Genomic DNA, 24,355 nt, shown 5'->3' on the forward strand with positions numbered 1-24,355 from the left:
AGTTTTGCATGACCGATATGTAATTTACTACTTACATTACTGATCTAATCCATTTCAATCATGTAGATGAAAAGGAGACATTAACATTTTTAAGGTTTGAGCCTAGTGACACATGGATTGTGCAAAAGGGGTGCAGCTCAGTATTAAGAAGGCAGTCCTAGTAATTTGCACACCCAGTGTACTGTAGGTGCTGCAGTGAATTTCTGCAGCTTAAATCCTCTTTCGGTCAAAAAAGCTGCCATCAGCCTTTCTACTCTCATTACGCATATTTGCAAGGTTGCTCCACAGCTCAAGCAGAAAATTAACAACCCACTGCACCAATAAGCCTTTATTTGAACGTGATTAAGGGGAGTACAAAATTGAGACACAAGTGTTTAAGGTTTGTATACTATAGGGGGAATGTCATGCATATTGCTCATCCATGCCACTGAACCGTGTCGACATCCCTCAGAAGATAACACGCTGTGCAATCTATAATGGTGACAAATTCTCTCTACATGCTAATGCACTTCAGCTCCACTGGAGAGCTGAGCTATTCATCTATGAATATGTTTATAGTACAGGATCATTAATCAAAATACCATAAAGACACTCTTGACCAAAGCCTGAGCCTGAAACGCTAAACTAATAGGATAGTTTACTCAGATACCGGACAAACGATTTTTCCATTAGCTACAGTCCCTATGATTTATTCCTGACATGAGCTATGCATCAAACAATATCTTCTGCTTCTGCTATTGTAAACCGAGCAGAAAAGCAGACAAGAACAAAGCGGTGCGGTGACTTACGTTGGTGACGGCGTCGATATTGGCTCCAGCCAGGCAGAGGTGGCGGACGACCTCAAGACCGCTGTTGTTAGCCGCCAGGTGAAGGGGAGTTCTCCCGTACTGGATAAAGAAACAAGACAGCAGCTTTCATTCAGTACCAGGTGACATACAACTACAAACAGCCCCAAAGTCCTGAAAGTATTGGATCTTGACCTCAGAAATTTGTTTTGTTACAAATAAGTATGATCACGTTTTTAAGTATGAGCAGTGGATTTAATTGTACATTTCATATGACATGTTGAGAAGCAATAATCAATAACATAGGTGTTTTCCATTGATGTGTGCATTTAAACGTTCTCTCAAAAGGAAAAAGGTTTTGCTCTCCACAAGATTAAAGTCTTTGGTAGATATCAATATCCACAATTGTCTAACGCTAAAAAACATAAGCAACCTTGAAAGCAGCATTTCAGTTGTTTGTCACAACTCGAAGAAACAAGCAACATTCATCCTATTTTATTTTACTGCAAACAGGATGGGAGACGTTTTCAATTCCACGCCTCTCATTTTTCTCCCCTGCATCTACAGCTGACAGTGAAGACAAATCCGGGGATGCAGTCAGCACTGTGCGATGTGCCGCTTCAGATGAGCTTAAGGAAACAAGCTCAAACTGAAAATAAATAATGAATACGTCTCAGCATCTCAGGCAGCGCTGCCCGGCTCCTGATGCACATCGCTTCCCAAACTACTCTGGGGAAAAAAACATGTCTCCGTATGAGAAGACGCCGAGAGGACAACCGATGTCTGAAAAACAATCCCATCGTGGAATACATTAACATGGATGGTGTCAAAACAGGATGTGAAATCACAAGAGGCAGGAGAGTGTGTGGGAAGTCGTGCTTGGCAGAGCCGTGCAGCGAATTGGCATTTTCACTCAAATGAAAACTGGGTAAATGAGAGCTGCCTTAAAGGGATAGATCACCTAAATTTCAAAATGATGTATTTACTACTTCTTCCTTGTAAGCAGTCTGTAAGAAATCAGAATAAAGAGCAAGTCCATCAACCACTATGCACAGTACATATGAATCATCTATACAAGCAGCTTTCACAACTTTCATTATTTTGACGGAATTCATTAAAATAAAGAGGCATCTGCACACGATCTTCACTCACAATTGAAACATTATTTTGGCTGATCATCTTTGAAATGCACAGCCCTCATTTCCATAATTACTACGTGATTAGACAATAACAAAATATAGTATATGGTAAAATACAAGATGCTCTACACATAAACTACACCAACAAGACTTGGCACTGGTTTTCTCTCCGTTTGCTTTGGATGTCTCAGGATGGAAACAAATCCAATAATATGGACCAGAAAATAATTATTCAAAATTGTTATGTGGATGACAAGTTCCTTTGGTCGCAACTGAACTAGCAATGTCAAATATTGTTTTGTTTTTATTTGTGTCCAATTACACTGCACTTACAGAAAGAAGTCCTTTTTTTCTGTAACCAAGAATATTTAAATTCAATGCTTCTAGAGATACAGAGTGTAAATCACCCACACACACACTTTAACTAAACAATGCAGACTTAAACTGTTAGTTTGGAGTCACTGGACAAAAATCATTGAGATATGACCAATTTTTCTCAGTTAGAGAGACTGCATATCACTTCAAAAACAGTCACTTTCCTTTGACTTCTGATGGTACATGCATCTTTTGGCATGATGCCGGGTATCAGCCCAGGATTTGGAAGAAATATCACTGCTGCTATTCTAAAAAGGTGTGGGGTGCGGTGGGAAGCGGTTGTCCTGACCTTGTTGGGGAGGTCCAGGTTGGCCTTGGCACCGCAGATCGCCATGACGATGGGCAGGTTGCCGTCCTTACAGGCGATGTGCAGCGGCGTGTTGCCGTGGCGATCCTGCTGGTCCAGGTGGCAGTGGTGTCTGAGGAGGCAGCGGACCACTTCAACCTGACACCTCCGAACCGCCAGGTGGAGGGCAGTGTGGCCGTCCTGCGCACACACACACACACACACACACACACACACACACACACACACACAGAGCACAATTAAATTCCTCATTAGTCCCACTTAACTGCCTTATAAAGGGTGTGTCATTTTCAACACATCTGTCCGTCTCACTGACTGCTGGTTAAGAGCTGAGTCATAAAGTGATGATTAATCTTAAAGGTGCAAAAAGTACGATTTTTACAGCCCCTTATCACAAAATGTCCATAATATGTGTGGGGGTTTGATAAGGTTGTTGATCGATATCTGACTCAGCGATGACTAAGATGACTCAACAACTGCATCACCAGGTGCTGCGATTTCTGGCTTTCAAAACTCACTCTGTACTCTGTTTAAGCCCATTTCAATCTTCCTTCCCTCACCCACGGTGACTGAAAGCTGATGGATACAAGCAGCCAAAATGAGGTTTCTCTGCAGGGTGGCTGGGCTCACTTCCCATGACAGGATGAAGAGCCAGCTGGTTGTTCAGGCACCTGGTAAGATGCCTTTGGAGGCGTATTGTGCACAATCGACTGGGAGACTCTGGGTCAGACCCAGGACTCGCTGGAGGGACTACATCTCCCAGCATGCCTGGGAGCACCTGGGGATCCCCAGGAGGTACTGGAGGAAGTTGCTGGAATAAAGATCCCTGACTCATATAAGCAGCATGAAAATAGATGGATTGTTGAATGTGTGTCTAGTTTTCGTCAGCACATATTTGTGTCACATTTCAACATCAACAATAAAATATGTGTTGTTATTGAGGTATGTTGTGTTGAAAGTAACATAAATGTACAATATGTTCCCCCAAACTAGAGACATGAATGTATTGAAAATGATGCATCCTTTTTAATAGTGTAGCTGTGTTGATGAGCTGCTCAGCTGCCCCACCTTGTCAGTAGCCTCCAGATTGGCCCTGTGCTCCACCAGGCACTCCACGATGTCCCTGAAGCCCCGGGCCGAGGCCGTCAGCAGCGGACTCTCCCCCTCGCGGTTCCTGGCGTCCACGTGGCACCCGGCCTGGCACAGGGCCCGGGCCACCGGCGAGTAACCATGCCAGGCAGCGCAGTGCAGCGGGGTCTCCTGCTCCTGGAGGGAGAAATGGAGGGGAAAGAAAGGAAGGAGACAGAAGAAGGGAGCGAGGGAGAAGTAAGGGAGGGTGAGTGATGCCACTCCAGGATCTAGGACGGCATGATTTTGTCAAGTTGCCGGTGGCCTAAAGTCAACAATTTTTGATGTGCTGGAGCCAACAGCTCCTTCAGCCAATCAGAGCATTACTCTAGTGATTATTTTATCACTGAGCATATTGACAGAGCTCAACTTAACCAGAGCTCAGTTAGCTTAGCTGCTATAGCGCATTAGCTACATTCTCAAGGGGCTTCCCAATCGCCGCATTATGAAAACGATACTTTGCACAAGGACACTTCAGCAGGGTGGCTGCTTGGTGACACAGGGACTTGAACCCGGGTCCTCTGGTTGAAGGAAGGTTTCTCTAAGCACTGTGTGTGTGTATGTATGTGTGTGTGTGTGTGTGCCTACCCTGTCTGCCAGGTCGGGGTTGGCCTGGATGCTGCAGAGGTAGCTGACCACGTCCACGTTGCCATAGCGAGCCGCAACATGAAGAGCCGTCTCCCCGCACTGCAGGACACAACACAGGATCAGCACACTTTCAGCAAATCATTACCTGAAGTCCAGTGCGCAGCAGTTCAAAAATAAGACACATATGACAGCTAAAATTTGTTTAATGTAAAGTATGAATGTTTAAAGTCTTAAGATAAGCTCTAAGCAATTACTGTCATGCAGCAAATTGTAGAAAAATTTTCGGTCTCATTTTGCTATGAAACTGTCTCTTCTCTCCATCTCTTTCTCAAACACGAGCAATTATTTGCTCAGACACAGAAGCCTCATCTTGTGATCATATAAGGTCATAGTGTAATAAAATAAGATGAAACTTTAATGATCCTCGTGGAGAAATTAGGTAATAATAAGGGAATTGCGCAGAGTGCAGATTAACTCCGGTCCAGCGGGAGACTCTGCTCTTCGTCAGTCTTCACAGACAGAAGAAGACGAGGCCAGAGGGTGAAATGATTGAAGAAACTGGAAAACGCTTTTGGGATTTCGTCTGCCCAAGCAAGCTTTGTAATCGAGGCAACACCAGCATCAAAAGCAGACACATACACACGCACGCACACACACACACACACACACACACCCCATCTTTCTCAGCAAGACTTGTTTCTATAGCAACAGCAAATAAGCTGATAAAATGCCGGAGTAACTGGTTTCCTCCCCAGGTGCGTACCGTGGTGAGTGTGAATGTGTGTGTATAGGTGGTATGCACCATGCCTGTTTGTGTGTGTGTGTGTGTGTGTGTGTGTTTCTGAACATTTTGAAAAACCACAGTAATGCTTCTCAGGGGGCTTGATGGTGTGTGTGTAATTGCTGATGGCAGTAGTGTGTGGTGAGTAAGTGTGAGTAATCTCTGAATACGTTTGTGTGTGCGCATTTGTGTACTAGTGTGTGTGAGTGTGTGTGTGTGTGTGTATGGGAGACAGAGAGAGACAGAGGGAGAGAAAAAGAGAGAGAGGTACTCGAGTCACCTTATCTTGGACGTCCAGAGGGCATTTCTTTTCATGTAGGAATTTCAGGGTCCCGACGTGGCCGTGCCTCGCTGCGTAATAGATAGCGTTGGCTCCGCTCTGTAGGGAGAGGTTCAGATGAGAAGGGAACTCCAGGATTTATCCCTGACCTTTATTAGAAAGTCGAGGTTCCCAGTGTTGTGTCTGTGGCCAGATGATATGAACACTCAGCTGCAAAATACTGCACACCCTATTGCTTCCAAACAACCTGGGACTATCTGAGGATGTGTTAGCATCTAGCCGATTTAAAGCAGCAGTAGGCAACTTTGCATCCTAGTGACACTTCAGTTCCCAGAAATCCTGTAAGGTGACGTCAGTAAACGTCACACAGCTCGCTCATGTTTACCAACCGGCCGGTCTGTGATGCTTTACACCGAAGGAAACCAAAGAGACGAGAGAGGAGAAGATCTAACGCTGGTGAGTCCAGCTTTCTCTGGACGGCCGTGGTTTAGGAGACAGTTTGGATTTCACTCTTAAGTTTTGATTTATTACTGCCTGCGGGTGGAGAAGTGTCCAAAGTCGACACCAGAATTTCATCTGGACAAATAGGGAGAATCTACGGTGTCTCAATGAGAAGACGGGTGAATGTTTACATAAAAGTCCTGCCTCGCCCAGCTTTGCAGTAACTTCCAGCTTTGCAGTGAAGGAATTTATTAAACTTGAAATGCAAAGAGGACTAAGCAGAATTTGTCAGGCTCAGACTCCTAAAAATAGCCCAAAAAAACATTACTCACAGGTTATTACTTTGGACTCTTTCCAAAAACAAGCGAAACACAGGACCAATATGCTCTTGATCGTGCTATAAAGAGACAAATCCTGGAGCTTTTCCACTGATAGTGAATGGGATACAGACAGTGAGGGAGTCCTGGAAATTAGTCAAATTAACAGAAACACCCATTTTTATTTTCTTATTCGTTTTTGTGTATTTTGCATTTTCTATTTGTTTTACATATTTTAAAGCTGCTGACAACAAACCAATATCCTGCAGGTGATAGAATTATCCATCGATTGATAATGTTTTTTCAGCCTATTGGAAACATATAACAGCACAGTAAATGCCACTCGCTACCATAGTACCATGTGCAGTACAGTGAGTGCATGGGTACGTTTATTTTTAGTATGGACGGCCCCAGTCGTAATCCAAATGACAATCTGTCACTTCCTTTAGCGTTCATTACTGCAGCTCTAGCGCCGTTAATGCCCATTAAAGAGCCAGAGCCGAACTGACGGGGGAAACCCTAACCCAAACAGAAATGTCCCTACCTTGTCATGGGCCTGGATCTCTGCGCCTTTTCTCATCAGCACCTCGATGATCTGGATGTTGCCACAGCCTGCTGCAATCAGGAGGGGAGGGGTCCCGTGCTGCAACACACACACACACACACACACACACACACTGTAATTCTAGTTTCACTGGCCGTAATGTGTTTATGAGACCAGTTTTCCTGATGTGCGGTCAAGCTGGACCTGGCAGGACATAACTGGACCCGACAGATATGGGAACTGGCTGATTTTCTCCCACACCTTCTTGAAAAAAAAAAAAAAATAAAAAAGTGGTTTGAACATGAAACTCAGGCGTTTTGGCAAGTTTGGTCTCACAAAAAGGCATTACGAAAGTTTTGGTTCAATTTGAGTTTTGACAGAAATATTTCTGGTTTGAGTCGGTATCGAATTTTCAGGTCCAAGACGGGTGTCTGTGTGGTAATGGAAACACTGGCTGAAGTAAGAGAGAAGGAGAGATGGAGACGAAAAGAGGGAGAGAGAGAGAGAGAGAGAGAGAGAGAGAGTTTGGCACAGGAGAACGTTAGAAACCTGCCAATTACCAGCACTCTCTTTCTATTTCTTTTCTTTCCGCTCCCACCTGTTATCTTTTCACATTCTTTAAAATCTCTCTCACTCACTAGTGTTGTTCTCCTTCTCCTCTCCATATTGCTCTTCTCTCTCTCTCTCTCCATCTCCTCTTTTCTCTCCAATCCCTCTGTTTTCTTCCGCACTTCACTGAGCTTGATAGCATTACATCCCCCCCCCCTCGCCCCTCAGCTGTCAACAAACACCATCTCTTCCCTGTCAAAGTGGAAACAGCCAGCGGATAGAAGATGAGGGAGCTGTGAAGGCTGGATATGTACCTGACCATAAAGTCGTTTGGTGTAAAAAAAACAAAAAAACAAAAAAAACAAAACAGTTTGGCTCTTCTCTGCTCTTCATAATTCCTTCCTTTGTGAAACGTATGCGACTCTAGGCTGTTTTTAACTCACATGCACATCTGATTTTTTCTCTTCTTTCTGTGTGTCATCATTTTTATATGTACAAATAAATAAACTCAAATAACTGGTAAGTGGCATACTCTTCTGACTCATCTATTTGTGTCCTTTTCCCCCCATTAGAGAGCCTCACCTCTTTGTTTTTTTGGCCTGTTTTACCTTCTCCTCCTCCTCAAACATCTCTCTCTGTCTCCATACACACCAGTAAACAGACTAAGACACTGACAGATCTCTTGCGGCACCAAGGCGCCTTTTTCCCCTCTCTCTGCAGTCTTTCCTACGCACGTCGAAAATGAAGCACAGTCATATGACTTGCACAATCACAGACCTCAGACCCTTCGCTTTGGTAATCTGTTGATCAGGGACTTCACTGAATCCCTGCTAGAGACACGGCCATGCTGGCTGTAGAGCAGAAAATGTGAACGCCCTGACAGATGAACATAAGATCCTTGACTAATGATGTGCCTTGTAGCCATTTTCCATGTGCCGTGCGCTTACAAAGCCAGTGCACTATGAGCGGGAGAAGGGGGAAAAGGGGGAATGTGAGGGAAGGGGGAATACATGGCAGAATTATATGGGAACGGCTTTTGTTTTTAACATGCTAATTCTTATTCGTATGATGGCCTGGGAGTAGAAACTGTGATTTTGGCCAGTAAGAAGATTTAGCAAAATTTAGTCAACTATGTTATATGAAATGCTTCACTTTTGAAATACCACATGGGTGTAAAAAGGGCTAAATGAGTGCAATATGACCCTGTGTTTCATGTATGTGTGTGTCAGTCACCTTGTTGGGCTGGTTGACATCGTAGCTGGTCAGCGAGCCCAGCAGGTGCTGCAGACCGGGGACGTTGTCGTCGTTAATGGCATGGATGATGGCCTTCATCACAAAGGAGTCTTCCTCATCCTGGACAGGAGGGAAAGACAGTGACCGTTTTAGAATTCAAAGGATGATTTAATGCTGTTAAATTAGCATGGGGCTCCCTCTGTGTCTCTGATGCAGACTCTACCACATGCCCTCTTAGTCTCTCGTCCATCTCGCTCTCTCTAATGCACACTGAACAATTAATCGGAAAAAAAACAAAAAGAAAAACAAAATTGCAATATGAACTTTCCAAATCGCAGAGGCTGTAATTAATTGCTTAAGAGAGAGGAGTGTCCAAAATGGATTTCTGAACAAGGTGTTTTAGAGCTGCAGGTAATCTTTGGTCCATGAATCAAAACCTTTCATCAAACTCAAACTCAGGAAATCCTGCACATTGACATCTATTTTTTTTTAACAAAGTCACTTTTCTAACAATTTTAAAGGAAAATGTATGACAAGAAAAACTGATGATATGATGATATGAATCGCAGTTTAAATAGCAGTTTCAATATTCTGCAATTAGATTTTGTCAATATCTTTTCATTCACATGAACACACACACACACACACACAAACAAACAAGAGGAATTCTCCATGGAAAACCAGCAGTTAATTCTTTTGCATCTGCAGTTCAGATGCAAAACACATTAGACTGTTTCTGCCTGTGACCGGGCATGTGACCCAATAACCTTCAACCGGAGTCAGTGGGACGGCACCGGGTTGCAACGCTCCACTGCACAAAGCTACGAGGAGAGGGAGAGAAAGAGAGCGAGGGAGGAGGGAAGGAGGGAAGGAGGGGAGGAGGAGTGAAGAAGGGATGGAGGGGAGGAGGAGGGAGGGAGGCAGGCAGGCAAGGCTGATACGGGGTTTGTTCGGCCAAGCGTGACACTCTAGCTACATTCCTCAACATAACCTCGCTGCTGGGATCGCCGTGACTAAACCACCTCAGAGTGTAGCAGACATGACACAACTATGTATGAGCAGTAACAGTGTTGGGGATTTGCTGTCACTACAGGCGTTCTGGATTTTACCTCTTTAAAAGTGTAATCCAGGACACAGGATGGAATAATAGTACCCATCTGCTCTTCTTCGTTTGTAGTAGTGCCATTTCTAGACTAGGTTTTCAGAATTAAAGTGGTGCTGAATATGAGTCCCCAAAGCACTTGGAGACTCCCGCATTTATGAACTCCTGCACTAAAAATGTTCTATGAAAGTGAAATATCAATATAATTCCAAGGCAGCTAGAGTCACTGATCAAGTTTCCCTTTGTCTATACAATCTCCTTCAAACAAACTTCTTTGGTCCTCAATCACTGGCTCTGCACACTCTTTAGGAGTGCAATGAAAACGCTCCAAAGCAATCTCACTTCATAAGGAAGGGGGGGGGGTGGCATCCAGAAAATTAGAGAAGCGGTCTTATGACTGGAAGGTCACCAGTTACAATCCTCAGACTGGCTGGGAAAACCTAGGCTTGGACAGTGAACGAGTTATACTGTTGAGGGCCCTTAAGCGAGGCACTTAACCTCCAAATTGCACCAGCGTCTCCTTAGCCAATGTAGACTGTGATCACACTGGGCAGCTCGAGTTCTCCTGCAATTCTGGTTTTGAACTATGGGGGGCGCAGCATCCTCAACTCAACAAATGTCAGGTCCTCTCTGCCAACTCACCTGTGAAACGAGGAAGTTGCCATGTAATCTTCAGATAAGGAACCAGGCCTGGCCTTGGCCTGTTGGTGACGCTTTGTAAATCATTAAGCCTCTCACCGAGTGTTTACATCTCTACGCTGTTAGCATCAGCTCACAGACTGGGACTTAGGCTACAAGTCTCTTATGGTAGCCTACAGACACTACTATGAACATAAATGCCGCCTCATGCCGACATGCACATCAACATTTACACAGACAGACACAAACATTAGCTCTACACGGCTCACAAGATGAACTTTTCTTCGCTGGAAACGCATTCATCATCCCTCTCCCACGAGGTCGTTCTGGTTTGAGGGCTAGACACTCAGAAATTCCTACAATTCCCCTGAACAAGTTACCAACACCTATGGCACTTGGGGAAATGAAGAACAGATCGATTACATGTGGGAGCTCGAGATTCTCAGAGAGACTGTTGAGCTGGAAATGGTTGAGCTGTAACTGAGAGCTTGGGGTCCAAAATGAAAAAAAACAGACACTGAAATAAAAGCAAGAAACTCATTCAAGCAGCTGGTGATCTGTCAATTTTGTTTATTTGACTTGTAGGTAGGAGAGGGAGGTAATAATAATCCTGTTGTTGCTGTAGATGTTTTATTAAAGTGCAACCTACAGCCTTGATAGTGTTAATATAAATATTCATCAAGATCTTAGCTGTGAAAATGTTAAGCAATCCTTTCTATCTAATGATTTGACGTGTTTTTGTATTTCATTGGACGGTCTGTCTCCATGTACAAACCAATCAGAGAAGCAGCTTCCCAGGTCTTACCAACGTGTCATCACTGCGCGCCACGCTGATGTTGCTCCGGGACAGGAAGGAGCGGGAGAGGCGGTTGCATAAGGAGATGAGTCGGACCGATTGCTGGAAAAGAGAAGAAGAACGACTGAATGAATGAGCGTCTCCCCGGCTTTTAAAACGGGGAAAGTTCATGTCAGGTCACATTAAAGCGACTCGTTTTCCCCTGAACAGGCAGGCAGGTGTGGAAGAAAAGCAATTTTCTGCTCTATTTAAATTCGTTTCCTTTACTCGTCATTTATGCATTTTTGTTACACCATTTTCCTTCCTACTGAGTTTTGTTATTATTTCTTTTTGCCCAGTCTTGTCCAGTCGATTTGCTCCGGTCTCGGTCTTGACTTGGACCTCGTCTTGGAATTGACTTTGACTCCACTAAGGTAGTTTTGACTACAGCCCTGGATTTTGATTGTTGTCTTAATTTTTAAAAATGTTTGTTTCTTTTGAGGAGAGATATTTCATAAACCTGAAGGATTCTTTTTTATTTCACCTGCACAATCTGCATTTTTTCTCCTACTTTTTTAATGTTTTGTGTCATTTTTATACATGGAAATAAATAAACTCAACATGATCTCAAGGGTCCGGCGGTGCCAGAAGCTGCCAACGTGCCAGACTCTGAACGGCAGCCCAGGCAGAGACAGAGACGTGGCGTGACAAGACCGCCAAACCACCACAGATAAACAATCCCAGCATTCCTCACAGGCTGGAGGCAGGACTGGGTCGGCTGTGACGAACCAAAACAGACAGCGAGACTTCCACTGAAGCAGGCTCTGGCAGAAAATCTGCTGGACTGGTGAATCCGCTGGTTTTGGTAAGCCTGGAGCGATTGGTGGTGACGTCAATGTACAATCTCTAATGAGGCTTTCTGATGAGAAACTCTTATGTTTTGGCTATGTGGCGCGTTTAGAAATAAGTTACTGGGCAAAATTATACAAAAGGCCTTTCAGTATTGTGTATCAGTCTCTGAAGCGATGCCTTGCATGTGTGTGCATGTGTGTGTATGTGTGTGAAAACCAAGATAGCCCTTACTTTCCATTTTCTTCGTGCTGCAAACTTCTTGAACTTCTCCATGTTGACAGCGGACTCCTTTCGGCTTAGTGCTTGTTGTGTGTCTTTTGGCTGGTTTCACAAAGAGAAAACATACATTTATTCATAAAGCTTGAGAGAATATACTTGGCTGGAAAAATGTTGTACAACAATCAATAAGCTAAGGCTTGGCAACATTCAGCTAAACCCAAGCCAATCCAACCACCAACTACTGCTACAAAATAAAAATACATGTATTTACTTATTTGAAAAGATTCACAGTTCATCTGTCATCTGATTGCCTAACATAAGAAGCAGAGAGTCTAACCTTGATCCAGGGGTGCAGGAGGCTGTCCTGAATCGTCATTCTCTTTCTGTGAACAGAAGAAGAAGAAGAAGAAGAAGAAGGAGAAGAATATCAATTAAGTTTCCTATGACAGAATCAATTTAGCTGCTCCAGATTTTATATCTTGATGAAATTACAGTTTTCAGTCTTATTTTCCACTTAACCATCCTCTTGTTCATAGTCGGAGATACTGATTGCCACCAATAGTCCGTGAATATGTTGAACTATATTGCCTACAATTATAGTAAACAGCACTGTGTGGAAAGATGGATATCTCCTAGAAAAGTATATCTCCCATTTAGCTCTCAAGGAGTGATTATGACAAAGAATTGGAAGATACTAATATTTATCCCATCTTGCCATGAATCACAACCTTTCTTAGACTTAAAAGGTGATTTAAAATGTAACTGTAATTGACAGTGCTGAATCTTACCATTTTAATTTAATGCATTTTATCAGAGCATTATTGGTCAAATGTATGCTTTTACAATATATCTGAATAATATCGGTGTAATGATATATCAGTCGGGCTGTACAAATAAAGACAGATTAACAAAAATCTAAATATATTTTTGATCTTTTAAAGGATGCTATGCTATGCTATGTTGCTATATACAGTATACCACAGATAATTCAGTGATTTTCTATTGATAGCCCATCCTGATTCAAATGGAAAGCATGACTACCCTCTGACAATAGTGTTTATAATGACCTTTGTAGAACCAGAACACCTTGTTTCCTTTCCACAACGTTCCTTACTTCTCTTCAACAATACCTCAAATAAGGAACTGAGACAAACTGTTGGGCACGTCAAAGTACAATGGGAACAAACTACCTGACAAACCATTTATTTACTCATTTCACAGACATACTTAAAGGGATACTTTGACATTTTGAATGTTAGTTACTTTTGCTTAGCACTTGTCACATTGTGGGAGAAATATTTGTACATTTGTCCTTCAACAACCCTAAAAATGGCTTACTAGCATTGTTAGGATTCTCCACTGAAGCAAAGTGGCACCGCCAGCTGTAAGCCTAGAAGCTAGCCTGTGGATAGCAGTACATAACGGTTGTTGCGAGGAATGCTAACAATGCTAACAAGCTTGTTTTGGTTTAAATGAGATGTCAATTCAGAAATATTGCTCCCATATTGTAACAAATACCTGCTGAAAAACAACAGACGAAACTGGTGCGGTCAAACAAACACACCACTTCCCTCGGTCCTGCCACATCCCTTATTAGCATCTTCCTCACTGGAGCCCACAAGCTAACAACCTTTTAGTTTAACTGAAAAGTCAGTTCAGAAACTTTTCACCCCAACACAGACAAATAAATACCTGCTGAACAAAACCCCAAAACAAACAAAAACAGATTAACACTCAAAACGTCAAGAAATCAAAATGTATTGATCATGTGATGTTCAATGCAAGCCAACACAACCAATGTGGAAACTGGTGTGGTCTAACATGCACGCACACACAGACAGACACACACACACACACACACACACCACTTCCCTTGTTCCCTTCTACCACATCCCTGTTTCTACTGAGGCCATTCTCCACTAACAAACACCTGACTCAAAAAATAACTCATGACTGCTTACCTCAACTCAAGTTATTACGGTAACAGCAAAATAAAGGGTTGGTAGTGTCTTGTGCCATTTCCACACACACGTTAAAGTAGGGAAAATGCACTACATGCACTGGTGTATCACAGTAAACAGTATTCTGGTGCAGTACAGAGTGGTGGTGAACATTTTTAAACGCTAATCTTCAGCTTGAAAAGAGTGTAGTTTGCAGTTTGACAGACTCTTCATTTATTTTCCTTTCAACTGAGTGGATCCATGTCTGCTCACAGTGTAGATCAATTAAAAGCCTTTCCATTTTGATGCACTTGGGTAGGGATTTCTGAAAGCCCCATTAGTGGAAGTTTGTGAAGTCAGTCTTCTTTTTTTCCACATTGTTTAATGCAAACTGTACCCTCCCTTTGCTGTCTCCTGTCTTACTTTAGCCAACATTATTTCAACACCTACAATTATTCACCTCCATTCCCCCCCTCGCTCTCGCTCTCAGGAACAGGAGTAATTATATGTGAGAAATTCATTTCAATAGAGTTTTGATGGCACTCACTGTCTGAAAGCGTAAATGCAGCCTTTCAGTTGTTGCTAGAGCAGCCCGGTAATGAGCGAGAGACTTTCACAGTTTCAGGTACCGACGTCAACGGCCGTATTGTCTGGCGCTAACGAGGGAGTTTTGTTGAGATAAATATGCAGCGAGTCTATATTTTCTGTATTTTGTCTGTATTTTCTTTCAAGTCAACTTTTTTGAATTAAACGAACGCAATTAAAGCTCAAATGTTTAGGGAAAATGCCTTTAAATTAATATGATCATGTAACTGATGGCAGGAGAACAACATGGTATTTATAAAGCTGGGGGAACATAATTTTTAAATCCTAATTGGCAACAGTCTATAGTCTTTCAAGTTTTAAGTTTTTAGTTGACACATAACACTTTTACAGACGGGATCCCCTACATTTTATACATACTGAATAATGAACTTCAGGTAGTGATTTTTCCCCAAAATGGATATATGGCATTTTGGAATTGGAACTCTTTAAATGAAGTTAAACACCTGGGGGAGGGTGGAGCGCTCACTCTCCAAGCATTTTCTTCAGTGCCAGCATAATGACTGAATGAACTGTCTACATATGTTGTTTTATTCACCTGTTAACTGTACTTTAAAGGGCTTAAAGGATGGCTTTAAATGATGGCTTTAAAAATGCATGCATGTCTCTACCTGGAGCAAGTTTTTTACACCTTTGTTTTAAACATAATCCAAGGAAAGCAATTAATTCATCAAACAGGGTGTTTGTGCATACTTGGGGTCTTTGACAAGAAGCCGCGCTATGAAGTCTTTGGCCAGGATGCTGGTGCTGCTGAAGAACTCCTCGTCGAAGGTGTAGTCCACAGCCGACACGTTGGCCAGCGTCTCCTGCTTGTTGTCGCCCAGGAAGGGAGACGCACCGCTCAGACTGGAGGATGAGACAGAGGTTAACAACTAGGTAAGATGGTCAGTGTACACATTCATTGTTCTTTTGCAAAACAAGTGCAATTAAACATTTTAGTTTTGAAAACAACGCACATCAAAATTTAACAAGAATTTCAATGAATTTCTTTCCTACTGCATGTGCAGCCTGTTTACCAGGCTCCTGCTTTAATCAACTCAACACTTTGGAACCTATAATCTAATCTACTCTAACCAAAGCAGCACTCTCTCATCATCTAACTCGTCCCCAGTGGGTCCAGTAATCAAAAGGAAAGGGAATGGGTTGAATTTCAATCCAAAGACTAATGCAGCCTGCGCTGATTAGCTTTGGCCCAGGAAACTGAAACTAAGACCTTAGTCCTTGTTGATGTGGGAATGTGATTACGGAGCTAGCTATCGGTGTTGGCTCATTAGTCAAGACTCGCTCTCAAACTAAAGCGTTGGGAGTGTGTTAGTCAAAGACTATCTCAGGAAATCCAGCTGGATTGCTCTCAATCCCACCGACTATGGGGACTTTGATTGGAGTGCAGGAATTTTAAACACCGGGTAATTTAACGCAATAAGCACTTTCACACCTCTCACTTGAATGCACACATAAAAATAAGCAGATGTAGCGAGGGGATAATGTGCCTGCCCACGCACAGACAAATGCACGCTCACATGGACACATGCACAAACCAAGACACAGCTCACAGTACACCACACACACACACACACACACACACACACACACAGTGGTCACACATGCTGATGAGGTCCCAATCTGCTGTGGCTCAGGCAGTTAAACCAAATGTCGATGTGCGACAAACCCTGGGCTTTCCTGCTCCACTAAAGCCTGTCCAGCGCATCAGCACTAGCAGCTAATTAACATGCCAACTGGGACAGACGCAGAGGTGGTCAGGGTCAAGCACAAGTCTAGAGGAATTATATGAATTTATTGAGTGTATAAGCTGCAGCTGCTCACAACAAACACGTTAATTAAAGCAATTCTTCACAGAGCAAGACAGTAAAAGCAGCAGTAAAGCACCAAGTCTGGCTCTGGATCAGACATCAGACATACTTTCCCCAAAATGCTTCTAAAACAGAGACTTAGAGCTGCACTAGGAAAAACTTGTATGTAAAAATACACCCGTCTCATCAGCCTGAATCACAGAGCAGAGATTCACTGTATTTGCCCAAATATTTTCAGGAGTCAGGTATGGTCACTTGCAGGAAATGTCCTCAATGGACAGAAAGCGATGAATTGAAACTAAAATTTAATATACAAAACAAGCGCTCCATCCAGAGAAACCTGGACTGGCCAACGATATCTGAACCTGCTGCAAAGTTTTTTTTTACCACCGTCTCCACCAGAAACTAAGAAGAAGAACTTTAGTGAGGCCAAGGAGTGAACAGTCTACTGATGTCATGTTATATGATTTCAGGGTAGTGAAGTCCTTCAAACTTTCAAGAATTCAGTCATTTCTCACTGCTGCTTGGGAGCACTGAAGTGCAAAGTTATCAAGTGCAGCTTTAATTTCTATAGGAGTTACCCAACACTGCGACAATCATGTTGTCACGCTGGTCACTTCACCTCACCATGCAAACCACTTCCCTTGTAAACACACGCAAGTTGGCATGTTGCAAAATATCAGTGGCTACTGTTTTGCCATGATATAACACCCATAAACACACAATCTGAGGACTGCTGATAGCATACTTAGATACATTTTAGATAGCATTGAACTGTATTGCTATGGAATCTGCAAAGTAAGCACCATCAAACACTAAAATGCAAGTCAGCTGTAATGGTGAGGCTAACAGATGAGATGTGTGATTCTTTCACACACCTTTGACATGAACAGTTTCATAGCTATCCTACAGCAATCCTAGCAATATAGTATCCTACTAGTATTCTACATGTTTACACAATACTGAAAAAAACGTACTGTCCAGAAAATGTGTTTTTGGGGTGAATTTTTCCTGGATTTCAAAGCAGAATATCACCATCTTTTCTCACCTTTCCTAACCAAAGGAAATGAACAGTAGATGCACCTCACTGTTGCTTAGCTGTGATAATAGGCAGCTGAAGGTCTATTTTTTACCTTGCCAGGCTGAGCTGTGACAGCTGTGTGGGTGGACAGCATGAACAAAGAGTGTGAGTCTGTGTGTGTGTGTGTGTGTGTGTGTGTGTGTGTGTGTGTCCATACAACTTAGAGACAAAAATGGTTCACCATTTTCATAGTGCCTACATGACTCTTCCAAAATTATAGATAGCATGTAATGAATGCAGTTACTCATAATGCAACAAGATAAAATAGTAACCCTTTAAATTATATAATCAGCTGTATATTTGAAATATTGGGTAATGAACATGAAATGACAACTGAAGTGTTAAGACAAAGAAAGGTGAAAGTATGTTACGTTGGTAGGTTGTGAACTTCCCGGTGATGCAGAACATTCAAATGATTTAGATTGGCAATACAATACAGCTGCAAATATATTGGCTGTTTTTCCATCTGAAAGTTAAAATTGTTTCGGCATGAAACTCTTCATCTTGCTATATTTTAGTGTGTGCATGCTCTACATGCATGTGGGTGGGCATGTGCGCAAAAGTGTACATTAAGTGCATGTTTGCCTTTGTGTAGGTGTCTCTCTCATGGGTAAGGTTGTGTGGGAGCTGAGAAAACCTTGTAGATAGGTATAAAGAAGAGGAAGACAGCATCCAAAGGGCCAACAGCAGTTTTCACTTGGAGTCCAAAGAATCTCTGGCTAGCTGAGGGGCAAACTCCTCTCTAGCTGGTGAATGAAACTGTCTTGAGACATACTGTACTGCATCTGTGGCCAAAACAGTCCTTACTAGTCAAATAAGCTGACTGCTTGGTTCGATGAAAACCCTTGGCATGCCTCGTGAAAATACAGGAAGGTTGGTTGGTTGTAGAACAAGATGCTGGTTGTTGCTGTAACTTCAGATCATCTGGCTGCACACGAGGGACCAATGTGTCTAACTGAATGAATGCTATATGTAGCATTTTAACATCAGTAAATCATTACCACATAAATTTTCAGACATAAGTATAATTACCATAAACAAACAAGACACTAAGATGACTGGCAGCCTCTACGCTGCATTTTACGCTGTGTGCCACCGGGTCAGCTTTAATGGGAAATCTGCTGGATTGAATAACATATCTAACACCACAATATGTGCAATGAATAAGGCAATGAATAATGTGAAAATCGGATGTAGGCAGGTCCTATTACAGTGTGGGTGATACTGTGTTGACATGTTTTAATCGCTTTTTGGTTTTGACTGTTGGAGATTATCGCTTTGACCCTTTTCAGTAGGTATTGGAGTCTCTACAGTGAAATAAGTGACAAAAATCAATCGTCATGATGGCAAAAACTAGGAAAATAAGGCCCAGGTTGAAAATAACCAGAATTATCCTTTAAAGCAGGGTGACCCACCCCACCTATTCAACGACAGGGGAAACTTTGGGATACATTACTGCATTTAAATGAAGAATTCATTTACAAAAGACATTATTGAATTGAATTAAATACTTAACGAAAATATGAAAACAGACTAAAATTTAATTGCAGGTTTATGTAGCTTTCTGTAGCCGTGGTCAGAGAGGAACCTCCATCATATGGATGACACTGACTCGCCAATATCAGATATTTAATAAAATATCGGCTCGATATATCGGCAAACCGACATATCAGTCTAACCCTAGTTGCAATGGAGTTGAAATAATATCACACTCAAATGCACAAACACACAGTTTTAATGTGCTCCATGGTCCTTGCTGCAGGCTATTACATTATTCACGACAAACACCGTGACTCCTGAGTGGCCCGGCAAGTTGAACGGCATAAAGGTCAAAGAGCAGCCATTAACCTCTTTACATTCCAACAAACATACGACCCACTGTCAAGTGTAATGAGTGACGCCCCCCCCTCCCCGAGGTTTGTAAGCAAACACGAACATAATGGAGAAAAGTGTCTGCTCTAACCCTGCGGGGACGGACGTCTCCCATTCATACGGCATGTTTCACATAATTACTCATCATCATTAGTGGCATTCCAGATACTTACAGTATGTAGGTTATCACACCAACACTCCTGGGGAGAGAGAGAGAGAGAGAGAGAGAGAGAGAGAGAGAGAGAGAGAGAGAGAGAGAGAGAGAGATTTTGCATCAAACAATGTTCTCCAAACTTCTTGTGATTAAGAACAGGAACAGTCTTGGGTTTTGACAGCAGCACTATTTTATTTATTATGTTCAATAGGGACAGATACAGTCTACATAGAGAAAGTAACACATCACAGAATTTATAGCTACTGCTAATTTCCAATGCTCGTCCCTAGTTGGGCTTTTTACAGAAAGAAACGACAGTCACATTTAAAACACGACAACAGAGAATCAAATTTAACACATGACTGATTAGGGCTGGGAGATAATTCAATATTATCATTTATCATCTTTCAGTGGAATCACATCATGATGATATGGTGATTTTAGGATATTGTGACACAATTCTGCTGTCTAAACTGATGATAGCAACCAAATTTTATTTAGAAACTCAGACAAAATGAGGTATGGTAGGAACATTATTTGAAAAAATTTGTTTAACATCACATCTAACATTACCATTTGGTTCAATGGGATGAACATTAATTTGATTATTTAATGTGTGATTTTGCATATGTGAGCCATATTGTGATATACAGTATATCGATAAAAAATCCTTATGATTATTGTGATATTGATTTCAACCATATTGCTAAGACTGATGCATACAGTAGCCTACAAAACAATAAGAATCAAATTAACCAGACAACAGATTCATAAACTACAAAACATGACAAGAAGAATCAGATTAACCAGGAATAAATGAGCGACTGTTTCTAAAACACCGTTTATAAAGCATGCAAAGTCTGGACGAACAGAATAAACTGGTGTAGGTGTACTGCATGTACACTATAAAATTACTTCACAGCACACACTCCAGAAGTAAGAGCGGTTTCAAACGGCATATGTTCAGCGTGTATTTACTCACCACATGTCTGCCTCCAAGCCCAAAGGTTCATAGTTCACTACTTCTGGGGCTGCAAGGCAAAAGCACAACATAAAGTAATGTTACTGTTCAGTTCAACACACAATTCACATATACACACACACACACACACACACACACAGAGTCACTATAGGAACTATTTTTATATTCCCTTCATTTATGCATTTTCTTGTAGCAATGCCATTTTGCTCCTTGATGAGTTTCATCATTTTGTTGTTTCTCTTTGTTTTTGTTTTTTTACTTCACCTGCTAAAACTGTGATCATTTCTCTTCTTTACGTGTTTCTGTATGTTTTTAGATGTGCAAATAAGTAAATTATTCTGAATTGTATGAGGCAGTAAATTCATTTATAACCAAATTTATTTAAACTAACCAGCAATTAGCTTTGGAATGAAATGCGTATGCTATAAAAAGCAGGATGTAGACTATTGTACACTATTGAATACAACATGCTGGAGAGGCAAATGCCAAATCAAGACAATTCACAAGGCATTTTTTGTAATTATTCAAATGAACCATCTCTTTGAAGAAAAGAAACATCTGACCCTGTCTGAATAAATTCAATCTGTAATCTAATGTAAGCGGTGGCCCATCCTGACACCGGCTCGGCCCGCTGCAGCATCAGTCCACCTCATGATCTGGGCTCCCTGCCACTGGATGAGCTTTATTTAGACCACTTAGTCCGCTGGCACCCTGGGAACTGGGAACAGACTGTGGTTTTGGCCTGGATGCTGCTGGTAGTGGGGCATCGAGGCTGGGGAGGGGGAGACTGGCAGGGTGGCGGGTGAAGGGAGACTGTTTAGGGCCAGTGGAGTGTGTGTGTGTGTGTGTGTGTGTGTGCATTGGCAAGGAAGCACAGTCCTGATAATTTCTAGTCTATTATCAGGTCTATCTCACCCAGTCCTTATGGCACACTTGGCACCTGCTTACACAATACACAGCCCTTGGGATCATGCCAGAAAAACAGGGTGCTGCTCTGTGTGTGTGTGTGTGTGTGTGTGTGTGTGTGTGTGTGTGTGTGTATGTATGTGTATGTATGTGTGTAAATTGCACATGGACAATATGCACGTGCAAATGAGTGTTGAAACGGTTGTGTATGTTTATATAGTTCCCCTTTAACTAGACTGTTATTTATTTATTCTTTATTTCATCTATCCTATTACTATTTGCTGCTGGAATGACTCTATTTCACCTTGGGGATCACTAAAGTTTCATTTTTAACTCGAACTGTGTGTATCTTTGTGTTTGTGTGTATGTGACATTGCATGTGTATGATGAATGAAGCATATTCTGCACAAACTCATCTGAGTAAAAACTGTTGAGCACGTCAAACTAGATGCCAAACAGGAAAATAGAAGAGGACAAAGAACATGGGGAACCCTGACGTCTGGTACACACACACACACACGCACCCCATGAGGGACACTGACCTACAAATTCTGGAGTGCCAAAAATGTTTTTGAAATCGTTGCCAAAGTCAATCTTGTGGGCCAGTCCAAAGTCGATGAGCTTGATGCGCGGGTGAGGCACTGTTCGGCTCAGCAGCATGATGTTCTCCGGCTGGAGGGGGAGAGAGAGAGAGAGAGAGAGAGAGAGAGAGAGAGAGAGAGAGAGAGAGAGAGAGAGAGAGAGAGAGAGATCGAGAGAGAGAGAGAGATCGAGAGAGAGAGAGAGAGATCGAGAGAGAGATCGAGAGAGAGAGAGAGAGAGAGAGAGAGAGAGAGATGGGGGAAGAGGAGGGAGAGAGAGGGAGGGATAGGGATTTTGACATTTTGAAATGTATTATTTTTTTCCCTTTGTTGTCCTTAATTCTCTTTGAAATGGCTTGTTTGCATGCAGCCAGCTGTGCACCTTGATTTCAATGAGGAACAGTAATAATGCTAACAAACCGCTTTCAGGAAAATGAGGTACAAATGTTGAGACTTTTTCCCCTCAATGTGACAGGCACCAGATGAAGAAATATAACTACAATTAAAATTGTCTGGGTATGCCTCCAAATCAACGGTAGTGAAAGTAAGGGTAAACAAGGGAGCGAGCAGCAACAGAGAGCAGGACATAAAACCAGGAACAACCTGGCAGGAAGGAGGTTCATCAGCCATGGAAATCCCATGCAAAACATGAGTAAACCCTGTCGAGGAAGTGGCAGAAAGGAAAAGAAGGCAAAGATGCGCAGCGAGCGAAGCCAAACAACGCGAGCCGGACATTCCTCAGGACACAATGCCTCCTTCAGACGAGGCCGTCTCTCCTCCAAACATAATCCATTAAAATACCACTTTTAACTTGACTATGAGCCTGGGTTGAGGATTTAGTCTGGGAAGGAACAGGAACAGATTGCCTGTGGGCAGCGCTGGCAGCAGGAGGCACTGAGAAAAATACAAGATCAACTCAATGGTTTGTGCGCTATGCAAAACATTAACACGCTTATGTTTATGTTGGAAGAAAGGAGCGCAGTATTAAGTGTGGACAACACACAGTTCTCAGTCTGCACCTTTCAGTACTTTGAGTCATTATCAGGGTAGGAAGTTCATCTCGGCCATATGGCTTCGTCCGCTGGAGCCTCACCCTGACCATGATGCATCAGTTACTGCAGGATCTATGACCAAAATGGCCTTTCCCCTACAGCTCTAATGTCCATCTCTCCATGCTATAATCAAAATCACAAGACTGCAGCCTCTCAAACCCACTGTCAACATTTGAATAATTAGGGTATTGGTATTAAATTCTTTAACTAGAGGCATTGACGTCTAAACCAGCAGTACAACCAATCAAACTTGGGAAATTGCAGTCACAAGTTCTTTTGATTTGGTTTCCATGGAAAGAACAACTGACTTCAAATCATTTTGCTCCTCTTGTTCAGATGCCTAATGCACTGTAGAGGCTATGCAGGACAGAGTGACTGATGATGATGATGTCAGCTGTCATTAGTTTGCCCCACCCAGCGCATTAGGCACCTAAGCATAATGAGCAAGATGAAGGACAAAACTGCTTTCTCTGTGGACTTAATCTGACATGGCCAACTCTCAAAAAAAAAAATATATATTTTTTTTTTAACTCCCTGCCTTCTGCTGTCAGCATCACTTCAAACTGAAATCCCACAAGCAAAGCCTGTACTTCTGACACTGACCAGGGAGAATACACATTGTGAATTACCTGGGAAATGTGTGGGGCAAGATGAGCGGTGGAAAGAAATTGTAGGCAAAGTGAAAAATACCCCCTTTAATAGATTTTTGCCATTTGGTCATAGCCTACAAATGTGCTCATTCTGTTAAAGTCAGTGATTAATTCATGGGCTCCAATTCTTCATGTTTTACTTGATGGTCTTTGTGCCCTGGCAGCTGGTCTTTGCACCCTCAAATATTTGACGACACTGAAAGCCAAATAGCCTTGCACTTAAAAATTCCACGCCTGATATTTACGATGTTTTTCAAATGGTATCAAACAAACACTAGACCAAAGGACATAAAAATATAGGGGAAAGAAGCCAATAAAGATCTGAATTTCCACCCTTGGATCCACTGTAAACCTTGGCGTTGTAGGCGGTCAATCCACTAAGCGAATTACGTCTTCTTCCGAGCCGCTGCTAGACAGTAAATAACGCTAGCTAATATCCAAAGCGGAGGCTGGGTGGTCTGGTGAAAGCTCTGGTTTTGATTAGATGTGGCTGGCTGCGCGCAGAGCTTAGCTTATGGAGGCTTTAATGTCCTCGACTCTGACTTATGATATGAGGAGGTCAGTCTGTAAGTGCAGGAGTCATCTGTGCAGCCGTAAGTGGACAACTGATCAATGATATTGATTGGGATTTAAGTATAGAACTCTCAGGGATTCAAATATACATATCGA

General features: G+C 42.4%; 1 protein-coding gene across 2 annotated transcripts in view; it reads right to left on the minus strand.

Moving 5' to 3' along the window:
• The window catches only part of dapk1 (death-associated protein kinase 1), an 88,383-nt gene that overhangs the window by 21,388 nt on the left and 42,640 nt on the right, over positions 1 to 24,355 (minus strand). For both annotated transcript variants that reach the window (XM_071903629.2, XM_078285325.1), the window contains exons 5-18: positions 21,946 to 22,075; positions 20,498 to 20,546; positions 19,535 to 19,561; positions 15,291 to 15,443; positions 12,392 to 12,437; positions 12,067 to 12,156; positions 11,014 to 11,106; positions 8,468 to 8,587; positions 6,686 to 6,784; positions 5,384 to 5,482; positions 4,323 to 4,421; positions 3,675 to 3,872; positions 2,589 to 2,786; positions 789 to 887 (exon numbers count right to left, since the gene is read on the minus strand). In XM_071903629.2, coding sequence (XP_071759730.2) covers positions 789 to 887; positions 2,589 to 2,786; positions 3,675 to 3,872; positions 4,323 to 4,421; positions 5,384 to 5,482; positions 6,686 to 6,784; positions 8,468 to 8,587; positions 11,014 to 11,106; positions 12,067 to 12,156; positions 12,392 to 12,437; positions 15,291 to 15,443; positions 19,535 to 19,561; positions 20,498 to 20,546; positions 21,946 to 22,075 — 1,500 coding nt within the window. The remainder of the gene's footprint in view (positions 1 to 788; positions 888 to 2,588; positions 2,787 to 3,674; positions 3,873 to 4,322; positions 4,422 to 5,383; positions 5,483 to 6,685; positions 6,785 to 8,467; positions 8,588 to 11,013; positions 11,107 to 12,066; positions 12,157 to 12,391; positions 12,438 to 15,290; positions 15,444 to 19,534; positions 19,562 to 20,497; positions 20,547 to 21,945; positions 22,076 to 24,355) is intronic.

This window comes from Centroberyx gerrardi, chromosome 8 (genome assembly GCF_048128805.1).
Source record: "Centroberyx gerrardi isolate f3 chromosome 8, fCenGer3.hap1.cur.20231027, whole genome shotgun sequence".
Classification (NCBI taxonomy): Eukaryota; Metazoa; Chordata; class Actinopteri; order Beryciformes; family Berycidae; genus Centroberyx; species Centroberyx gerrardi.